Genomic DNA, 11,530 nt, shown 5'->3' on the forward strand with positions numbered 1-11,530 from the left:
AAACTCATATTCTTCTAACCTTCCTTTTTAGGGGTTTTAAGTATGATAGAACGAGGATTGATTCCACCAACAGCAAAGATTACCCTTCAGAATCCGCCCATTGTACCCAGAGCGGCTCCTCTGCATAAATTTGGTGAATCACATAAGACTCCAACTGCTGGTAAGATAGCCTGGCTGGTATGCTTAGCTGGGGACACACAGAAATTACCTCCCACCCAAATCTAGTCTCCCACTATCCAACTCTGACCTTCAATAATAGGACAAGAGGAAAACTGTAATGATTCTAGGTTTCACTTTACTGAGTAAAGTAACTTCAGTCTCATTGTAGAATACCTACTACGGGCCTGTGTTCTCTGTGTGTTAGAAGGTTGGGATTTTCAAGGGGCTTGCAGCGTGGTTGGGAAAACAAGACAGAGAAAGGTAAATACCAATACAAAGTAGTAGAGAATGAAAACCAAATGGATGTTAAAGTCTAATGCTGCACGAGCTCAGAGCAATGACTTCTGAGGGCTTGAGGTGCTAGAAGAAGACTTCAAAGAGGAGGCTGCATGGAATAGGGTGCTCAGGAAAAGCACTGACCTGAATCTACTACTTAGTTGCAGAACCTCAGGCAAGTCATTTACTTTCTAAATTTTAGCCATCCTGACAAGTCTGTTGTGGTATCTCTTTGTGTGTTTAATTTTTCTTTCCCTAATGACCAATGAAGTTGAGCAGTTTTCGGATGTGTACTGGTCATTTGAGTATATTCTTTTTAAAGGTGAGTTAAGACTTTAACCTGTTTTAAAAAAAATGAGTTGTGGCCCTGGCCGGTGTGACTAAGTGGTTAGAGCTTTGGCCTGTGCACATGGGCTGAAGGTCCCATCCCCAGTCAGGGTGCATACAGGACAGGCAACCAACTGATGTTTCTCTCTTTCTCTCTCTCTCTCTCTCTCTCTCTCTCTCTTCCTCCTTCCACTCCCTCCCTCGTACTCTCTCTAAAAATCAATGAAAAAAATATCCTTGGGTGAGGATTAAGCAAGAAAAAATGAATTAACTATAAATTCTGTATACTAATCTTTTATCAGTTATATGAATTGCAAACAATTATTCCTACTCTGTGACTTGGCATTTCATATTCTTACTGGTGTCTTTTTTTAATTAAACTTTTGAATTTGAGATAATTGTAGATTCACATGGAGAGAGAAAGAATGAAGCTCGATCCCTATTTTATACCATATACATAAATCAACTTAAAATGTATCAAAGACTTAAACATAAGACCTGAAGCTGTAAAACTGCTAGAAAAAAGTATAAGGGGGGTAAGGTCTTGGCAATGATTTTTGGATTTGACACCAAAAGCAAAGGCAACAACAACGAAAATAAACAAGTAGGCCTATATCAAACTAAAGCTCTTCAGGCACAGCAAAGGAAAACACCAACAAAATGAAAAGGCAGCCTAAGGAATGAGATAAAATATGTACAAACCACATACCTGATAAAGGGATAATATACAAAATATACAAAAAAATTCATACAACCCAATAGCAAAAAAATAAATATCCCAATTAAAAAATGGGCAAAGGACCTGAATAGACATTTTTTCAAAGACTACAAACTTATGGCCAAAAGGGACATGAAAAGGTGCTCAACATCACTAATCATCAGGGAAATGCAAATCAAAACCACCATGAGCCATCACCTCACACCTGTTAGGATGGCTATCATCAAAAAGACAAGAAATAACAGATACCAGCAAGGATGTGGTGAAATAGAATCTATGTACACTGTTGGTGGGAATGTAAACTGGTACAGCCCCTATGGAAAACAATAAGGAGGTTCCTCAAGAAATTAAATATAGAATGACCATATGATCCAGCAATCCCATTTCTGAGTACTTATCCAAAGAAAACAAAGTCATTATCTTGAGAGATGTCTGTACCCAATGTTCATTGCAGCATTATGCATAATAGCCAAGGTGTGGCTATAACATGAGTGTCTGTTGATAGATAACTAGATAGATAGATAGATAGATAGATAGATAGATAGATATTGATATATGTATATATAATGGCATATTATTTACACTTAAAAATGAAGATCCTGCCATTTGTGACAACATGGCTGAACCTGGAGGGCACTATGCTAAGTGAAATAAGTTAGACAGAGAAACAAATACTGCATGGTACCACTTATATGTGGAATCTTAAAAAAGAAATCAAACTCATAGAAACAAAGAGTAGAAAAGTGGTTGCTCGGGATGTAAAGGGGTGGGGAACATAGGTAAAAAGTTGGTACAAGAATGCAAACCTTTAGCTATAAGATGAATGATGTCTGAGGATCCCATGTAAAACATGGTAACGATAGTTTATAGTTGATACACTGTATTGTGTAATTGAAATCTGCTAAGAGAGTGGAACTTAAATGTTCTCACTAATAAAGGAAAAGTTAAACATGTGAGGTGATGGACATGTTAACTAACTAGGTGGAGGACATCCTTTCACAATTGGATACACATCAAATCACCACGATTTACACTTAAAATATCTTACAATTTTGCCAATTAAGCTCTCAAAAAAAGCTGACTTTTTAAAACAAAGGCACAAATAAATAATATTTAAATGAAAAAAAGACAGATACTACAGATACATAGAGTATTTTTTAAGTATGGTAACTTTATACCAATTTTTTTTTAATGAAATGAAAATTTTCCTTGAAAAATATAAGTTGCAAAAATTAACTCATGAAAAAATAAGTAAACTTAAAGAAAACAATTCCATTAGATAATTTTAATTGGCAGTCAAAAATATCTCCAAATTAAACACCCATGGACGGGTGCACACATGCATGCACATAAAAATAAACCAGAGGAAATAATGCTGCAGGCCTCAGATAGGCAAGATTTACCAACTTTAAAGGATAAGGTAATTCTTATTTTATGCTATTCCATAGAAAGAGAAAAGACGGAAATCTTACCAACAGATATTATTAAGCTAGTCTAACTTTGATACCAAAACTGGATGAGGACCGTGCAAGAAAAAATATAGAGAGATCTGCCTGGTCAGTGTGGCTCAGTGGTTGACCTATGAACCAGAAGGTCACAGTTCAGTTCCTGTTCAGGGCACATGCCAGGGTTGCGGGCTCGATCCCCAGTGTGAGGCTTGCAGGAAGCAGCCGATCAATGATTCTCTCTCGTCATTGATGTTTCTATCTCTCCCTTGCTCTCTGAAATCAATAAAAATATATTTTTAAAAATAGAGAGAGATCAATCTCAGGAACATTAGAGGCAAACATTTTAAATAAAAGTTAGCAGTATTTAAAAAATTCACCATGATCAAGGAAGAATATTAGAAAAATCTAGTGATATAATTCATCATAGTAACAGATTAAAAAAGATAAACCCAATGATGATCTCAATATATGCCAAATTGAAAAAAAAGTCATTCAATATAATTCAACATTAATGATAAGGGGGGTGGGGGGGGGTGGGAACCTCTGGGCAGAGTAGAAGTAGAAGGGAATATTCTGAACCTGATTATAGTTTTCAACCCAAACCTCAGAGCAAACAATATTCTCAGTAGAGAAACTGTAGAAGCATACTGTTTCTCCATTAGAAGTAGTTCCAGGATGACCACTCCTGCCACCACTATTGAACACTGTCCTTGAGGCCCCAGCACATGCAATAAGACAAAGAAGGCCGGAGGGAGGGGTGCCAGTCAGGAATGTATGTGTCTGTAAATATCAGCAACGATAACTACTGGTGGCTTAAAATAATGAGGTTCATTTGTCTCACACGTAAGAAGTCAGGAAGGAGGCAGTCTAGGGCTGGTCATGCTTGATCAACAGCATTGTTAAGGGGTCTCTTTCTGCTTTGAAGTCTTCAGCCTGTTAGAGTTCATCCTCATTTTCGCTACCTCTTGGCTCTAAGACAGCTGTGGGCAAACTACGGCCCGTGGGCTGGATCCGGCCCGTTTGAAAAGAAAAAAACTAAAAAAAAAAAAAAGACCATACCCTTTTATGTAATGATGTTTACTTTGAATTTATATTAGTTCACACAAACACTCCATCCATGCTTTTGTTCCGGCCCTCCGGTCCAGTTTAAGAACCCATTGTGGCCCTCGAGTCAAAAAGTTTGCCCACCCCTGCTCTAAGGGGTGTCTCTTGCAGATCTGGGCCTTAATGTACACATTGCAGGCAGAAAGACAGGAAAATAGTGGATACCCCTGGATGGACCTCCCCTTATAACTCACCTGTCACATGGCCACTGTTAGCTACAGGAAAGGCTAGAAAAGTGAATGTCCAGGGGCAGGGTTAGGGTTAGGATTCGGGACATACTTACACTATATACTAAGTTATACTTAGTGTAATCCATTCATGAAAACTCTGTTCTTTGTTAGATATTAACCATATTTCATATCAGGGCATACTTACAGTAAAATGTTATGTATCTAAAATTAATATTTAACTATGTGTCCTTTAAAAAGATTTTTTTGCTCAACAGCCAACCCTAGGTGCTGGGCATATTGTTACCGTGAAAAAACTGGGGTTCTAAAATCTGCAAGGAAAAAAGGAATGGCTGCTTGACAGACACCGATCTCTAACAGCCACAGAAACATACAAGTTTGACCAGAAAGACTGGTTTTTTTCCTCCTGACATTAACACGGGCAAAACTTATCATAGGCTTTTCCAAAAGGGAAATTGAGCAGCAGGATTGGAAATACCTTAGGATACCGTTTTGCTGAAGATGCAGACACATTCTTCAATTGCATGTGTCCCATAAAATCCAAGGCTACCTGAAGTTATAATTTAGTGACAGGATTTCTGCAGGTGACTAAGAAAAACTTAAAGAATGTTGTAGAGATATTATTAACTGTGGATTATCCATGTGTAATTACAAATATTTTTAGATCTTTATCCTACCAAATTTTGTTAACATCTTACTTTTTAACTTATGCCCACTTGGAAATTTGTTAGCTGCTATTTTGTCTCAATAGGGGAACTTAAATTTCACTTGGCTGCAAGAACCTGAAAATTAAAAAGTGAACGGAGCCCTAGCAGGTTTTGCTCAGTGAATAGAGAGCATCGGTCACAGATTTAAGTGTCTCGGGTTCAATTCCTGGCCCCAGTCACGGCAGCGTGGGAGACAACTAATCGATGTGTCTCTCTCACATCGATCTTTCTCTTTCTCTGTCTCTCCCCCTCCCTTCCACTCTCTTTAAAAAGATCAAAGGAAAAATCCTTGAGTGAAGATAAACAACAAAAAAATGTGAACTGAGACTGCAGATACAGGAATAACAAGCCTTATAAAAGGGTAACTCTCTGGATTCAAAGCAGTGTGGGAGCAGGGGGTAGACTGGCTTTCAGAAGAGGGAAGGCCTAGTCCAAGTGGACCACAGGGCAGAAGAGCACAGAGGTCCAGGCTGAAACTTGTCAGCTTAAGATGGAGTCTCCACACACTACAGCCAAGTGCCCAGACTCAGAGAAGGTGGTGGGCAGTCTCACAGTCAGGGAGGCTCACGGGAAACCAGGGAAACCAGGAAAGGGGTGAACTTGGGTTAGTCCAATGCAACAAACAAATCCCCTTTTGTTTGATTTTTACTGATGAGAGTCTAGAATTGCTGGCAATTTTTAAGAGATGGCTGAGGATATTCCTTGCATCCCACTTGAGGCAATGTGAGAGACTGAGTTCTCAAGGTATGGGGTTCTGAATTGTACACTGACGTGCTGTATTTGATCAACAACTGTCAAGTCTTCCTAAGATTGTTGCTAAAAATTGACAGAAAAGGGGTGGACTAAGGAAGTGAGTTGAAGGAAGCCTCATTTATTTGACTCAACTAACTACTTAAATAAATTATTTGTTCTTTTTCTTGGAAAGAGTAGTGTAAGGATTTTTCTCTCCTGAGACTGTCAGACAGACTGTTTGTAAAGGGCAGGTGGGTTTGCTGCAGACAACAGGAGGGATATGATTTCTCTCCCAAGAATTGACTAGTATGTGGGCTGACGTGCTACACATGAGCTAGATGCTATGGACTAGATGTGTTCTCCAAAAGTTGCTTCTAGATTTAATGAATTTCAAAACATAATATTTATTGTGTTTTTCACTTGCATTATTTCCCCAAGCCATTTAAATTCTCTAGAATCATTTTTTAATGACTACACAATAGAATAGTCCATCATATGTAATTATAATAATTTACCTTTTAAATGAACTTGGCTATTTAAAGAAATCTTACAGGGAAACATTTTATTTTTTAAATATATTTTATTGATTTTTTACAGAGAGGAAGGGAGAGGGATAGAGTTAGAAACATCGATGGGAGAGAAACATCGAACAGCTGCCTCCTGCACACCCCCTACTGGGGATGTGCCCGCAACAAGGTACATGCTCTTGACCGGAATCGAACCTGGGACCCTTCAGTCCGCAGGCCGACACTCTATCCACTGAGCCAAACCGGTCAGGGCAAGGGAAACATTTTAAAAAACAACTAGTGCTCTCTAATTTGCCTGCTTTTAAAATTTGCCTTCTCACCTAGGCAGTTTGCAGAAGGCGAGCTGACCTTATACTCTGATGGAATTGCTGTTATGCTTTTTGCTTTCCTTCTGAAGTCAATGATCACAAATGTTTCATTGACTTGATATAGGAAAGACTGACAGTGAATAGTCAATGGGTGACAGAACCATTTTACTTTCAAGGTGCAAACCCAATAGCATTAACCTGTTACAAAATTTACCAAGCGACCAAAAAATACGCAGGAGTAAACCTGTTACAAAATTTACCAGGCGACCAAAAAATACGCAGGAGTACCGGAGGCACAGGAAAAACCCATTTATTTTCAGATGTTTCTCATGTACTAGTATAGGACTCAGGGGAGACTGTTTCTCTCCAAATCCTGAGCAAACCAATATGGAGGAAGCTCTCCCTTTATACCCTTTGGTTTCTTTCTCCCCCCAATATGGGATGGGACTTCTGGATCTTTCGCGGGCTTTGTGAAAAGCCCAGTGTGTTGGGATGGGGGCCGTGAGACCACACCTAAAGGCCTGGCCTGGCACCAGCACTGATAACCCCGTCTGGGTGTTGTTCATGGTTTATGGTCTCTGTAAATTGGGAGTAGTACGTAGGTAAACCGATCTTGCAAGAACAGATTGTGGAGAAAGGCGCAGTGACTTAATTATAGGCCACAAGAATGTACATTAGGTTACTGGCACAGATTCAGATTGCTAGGGCCCCCCCTCCCCCCCCAAAAAAGGTCTCATTTTCCCCATCAAACCCAATGACTCGGCCTCTCTTTCTGAAACAGGTAACTTGGTACTATCTCCATCCATAGCCCCTTTGGGTGCAGCTCAAAAACCAAAGCCGATTCCAAAAGTAGTGAAGGAGGTCTCTCCCAAGAAACAAAAAGCAAAGGTATTCCTATTCCTAGCTAATGAAAGAAAATTGTTCTTCTTTATAATATTCTCAGTGAGATTTATAGTAATCCTGTGTTATAGAATTATACCTTTCACATAGAAATCAACACCATTTCAGTTGTTTCGGGGATGCATTTGATGTTTAAAAGCGGAGACTGTTATACAAGTAAACTCTGCTGTGACATTATCAGTCATGTCAGATTATTGTGAGATTAACTAAATGATTGGGTCAACCTATACTGCTAGCTGGATCAGAGTCCTGGAGTCAGAACACAATAGCTATTGCTTTACATCCAAATCTGTGCTGCGTAGTGTGTTATTGTGAGGTTTTGCTGTCTTTCACTTGTCTTTAAGCCAAGTTCTCCAATTTTGCACGGATGCCTTAATGAGGAAGGCATATTCTCTGACACTGGGACCTCACAGTACAACATATTCACCCTCATGGAGAATCTCTTGGCCTAAAGGTGCAGGGCTTTTGTAGCTTGCTTTCTTATGTTTATGACCTCAGACAGACCTGCGATAATTGAAACTTTTCACCATAGAAAGGAGACAGCTGGCAGTGTCTTTTTCTGGCCTGACCCTATGTGGTCATGTTTACAGCTGCTCCCATTTAAAAAAAAAAAGAAAGAAAAGAAAAGAGAGAAATTAAAATGTCATAGAAAAAATTAATCCTACTGTGTCTACATTGTAGTCTGTTACCTGCTCTTTCCAGACCTTCATCTTTTAACGCCCAGATCCTCCTCAAGATGTTTTCACTGTATTTGCAGCGCTGGTGGGCTGTTTCCTCTTAGATTTCCAAGCTGTTTATGTAGCAGCATGTCATGTGACACTCCAGTTGCCATGGCAAATATTTGTGTTCATGAAAACTGTCAGTTAAAAAAAAATCAATGTAAATGGCCAAATCCCAAGACAGACAGACCCCCAGGCTAGCGTTTGGCCCGCACCATTATTGTTTCAGATTCAGCTGTTTAACAGGCTGTGCGAAGGCCACGGGCTAATGTGTGTAATGGGAACAAGCAGGGCACCTGTTTCGATTCCCACCATGTTCTAGCTCCCAGGTCCCACCGTTTTGCAGACAACACATCTACAGGTAATACAAAGATGACTAGGTTTGAAGCGTTAAGCTGAAAGAATTAAAAGCTTAGACATTTTTTTTAAAGAATGACATTTTCTAAGTACTAATTAAGCCTGCCTCTAATTTCCTATCGACTTCACGAAGCTTTTCTCCCTCCTGCTAGAAGCAGTCGTAGTTAAAGATTCCTTCCTGTGTCCCAGATTGGTACATTCTTTAACTGACTCTTCAGCAGTAAATGTAATTATTCATACACTCTGTGAAAAGTGCCCCAGCTTGGAAGTTACAAGGCCAAGAGAGAGACTGTGATATGACTGGCCTCCAGATAGAGCCGGAACAGACCTGGGATCAGTGCCCCCCACTGGGCAGTGCGGTGCCACACTGAGAAGCCCTTTCTTGTAAATATTGCTCCACGGGTCCCTCAGAAGTGGGGCTTGGCATCTGGGTATAGTTGTTTTTGTAAATATTTACTTTGTCAGGCTCTTTCTTCAAAGTAAACAGAGCCTTTGGCAGGCAGAGCATCATTGTCTGGGGTGGGGAAGGTCTTTCTAATCATTAGCTCCTGCCTGCATGGAAAAGGGAACAGGCTGGCCCGGCGGGGGAACCTGGGGCGTCGGGGAGGGGAAGGGAGACTGTGCCTTGTATTTGTTTTGTAAAATTGCTGATGAGAGTCATTTTGATTTAAACTGTGTCTCATTATTCATTGTAGGGAAAAGGCAAAAGGTCAAGACTATCTATGGAGAGGAAGGTGGGTAATTTGTGTGACTAGTTGAAATTTGGGGTCTGTCACCTGATGTCCCTTCCTTTTGCTGCAGGGCAGAAATATGGGAGGCAAGTTTGACAGCTGGAGATGGTAACAAAAGTTCTTTGCTCTTCTTTTATAAAAAAAAATTACATCATGTTTTCAAGGGGGGAAAATGGTTCATTTAAAGTGGAAAAGAATTTTTTCCCCTTTGTTGGGACTGAATTACTTCTCAGGCTTCAGTCCAAAAATGCTATTTAGCATACTCAAAATTTGGTTGAATCACATCAGTCTTCAACCTCAATCTAAGATTTTTATCTTTTAAAAGTGCACTTAAAACGAAATAAAATGTAAAAAACAACAACAAAAAACAGTTGTCCCCCAGCATGTTTATGCGTGTGTGTGTGTGTATGTGTATGCATTCACACACACACACACACACACACACACTGCATATATGATGTAATAGGTAAGGGTAGTGGATTTAGAGCTAAACTAAAACAAATAAGGTAACAATTTGGAAAAATGAAATAGTCCCACAATGCTGCAAGTGCATGCCAGCCAGGAACATTCCATGGGGCCATCATGGGTAATAAAAGTTCTGAACTTGAAGCAACAAAGAGCTGGTTTCTCCTCTTACTAATAGAGGGACTTTCAGCAAGTTAACTTAGATTCTCTGTGCCTCCCTCTCCTCCTCTGGCAAATGAGAATGACACCACCTTTCCCACAGGGTTGCTGTGAGGGTGTGAGGAGTTGATGTCACATGTGGACGTGCTTTGGGACTACAAAGCACTTGTTACCATAATTCATTGGTCTATTTTTAAGAGCACCTTCCAGGTCTCCCTTTCATCTTAGCAGTAAGAATTTCAAAGGAAGCTTACCCATCCCTTTCCAAGAAAAAATATCCCACTTTTGGGGTCTCCATATAATTCTGCAGAGCCATGACTCCGTGTTTAGTCACGGCCACATATACAGTCCTAAACCTAGACAAATGGCTTCTAGATAAACTAGTCAATGCAATTAAATCCTTCCTCTAGCTCCCCTTGACTTCTTGCTGTGAGGAAATTGTGAGCTTGCTTCTGCATTTAAAAATAGGGTGTGCTTTAGGAATACTAAGGTATTTTTAAGCCTGGCACTCTTTGTTCAAAAACATAACTTGCTGTTAAGGAGGTGAAACAGTTAACACAGCAGGTGTGGGTGTGAAGGGCCTGGGCCCACTTGCTGGAATTTCCACTTTTCTCTTTATCCTGGGGGGAGTTGGAGGGAGCCTTGTAGGGGTGTGGAAGCTCTTAAAAACACTGATCTGTGCCCTAACCGGTTTGGCTCAGTGGCTAGAGCATCTGCCTGCGGACTGAAGGGTCCCAGGTTCAATTCTGGTCAAGGGCATGTACCTTGGTTGCAGGCACATCCCCAGTAGGGGGTGTGTAGGAGGCAGCTGATCAATGTTTCTCTCTCATCGATGTTTCTAACTCTCTATCCCTCTCCCTTCCTCTTAATAAAAAAAATCAATAAAACAAACAATCAAAAAAACCCCACACTGATCTGGCCCTGGCCAGTTTGGCTAGAGTTTGGATAGAGAGTCAGCCTGTGGACTGAAGGGTGCCGGGTTCGAATCCAGTCAAGGGCACATACCTCGGTTGCAGGCTCGGTCCCTGGCTTTGGTTGGGGCTGTGTGGGAGGCAACCAATCGATGTGTCTCTCTCACATCAATGTTTCTCTCTCTGTCTCTCCCAGCATTTTGGCTTTAATATTCCAACCCAGTGGAGGAATAAGCCTGCTTCCTGAATGTGTAGAGTGCCTCTCCAGGTGGATTTGTGGTTCCAAAACAACCTAGTCTCCTTTCTTGTCTTGTCTTAAAGGGTTCAAGAGAGTGAGGTCAGACTTTGACAAGAACTAGAGTTCTTCAACCTGGAGACAAAAGATGAGATCTTTTTAAAAATCCAAGGCCATTTTTTTCTCTTTTAGACTTGCTTTCCCTCAAGAAACTTCATTTAATTTATCATCTTAAAGTAAGAAGAGAGGAAAAAATCTGAAAACAAAAGAAAATATTTTTTTTTCTTTTTTCTTTTTCTACTTTACTTTCAATTTCTTTTTTTTGGGGGGGGGTTATTGCTTAAAGTATTACAAAGGATATTACATATGTGTCCTTTTTTTTCTTCCCCGCCCTTGACAATCACCTGGCCCCTCCTACCCCCCAGTGTCTTATGTCCATTGGTTATGCTTATATGCATGCATACAAGTCCTTCGGTTGATCTCTTACCCCCCTCCCTCCTGCCCCCCAACCCTCCCTGGCCTTCCCGCTGCAGTTTGACAATCAGTTTGAGGCAGCTCT

General features: G+C 40.5%; 1 protein-coding gene across 1 annotated transcript in view; it reads left to right on the top strand.

Annotated features, from left to right (window-relative positions):
* The first annotated feature begins 693 nt into the window (after window positions 1-693).
* IQCH (IQ motif containing H) overlaps window positions 694-11,530 on the top strand; it is a 131,062-nt gene continuing 120,225 nt past the window's right edge. The window contains exons 1-3 of the mRNA XM_014536318.1: window positions 694-757; window positions 7,276-7,382; window positions 9,166-9,204. Of these exons, the coding sequence (XP_014391804.1) occupies window positions 694-757; window positions 7,276-7,382; window positions 9,166-9,204 (210 nt within the window). The remainder of the gene's footprint in view (window positions 758-7,275; window positions 7,383-9,165; window positions 9,205-11,530) is intronic.

This window comes from Myotis brandtii, unplaced genomic scaffold (assembly GCF_000412655.1).
Source record: "Myotis brandtii unplaced genomic scaffold, ASM41265v1 scaffold160, whole genome shotgun sequence".
Lineage (NCBI taxonomy): Eukaryota > Metazoa > Chordata > Mammalia > Chiroptera > Vespertilionidae > Myotis > Myotis brandtii.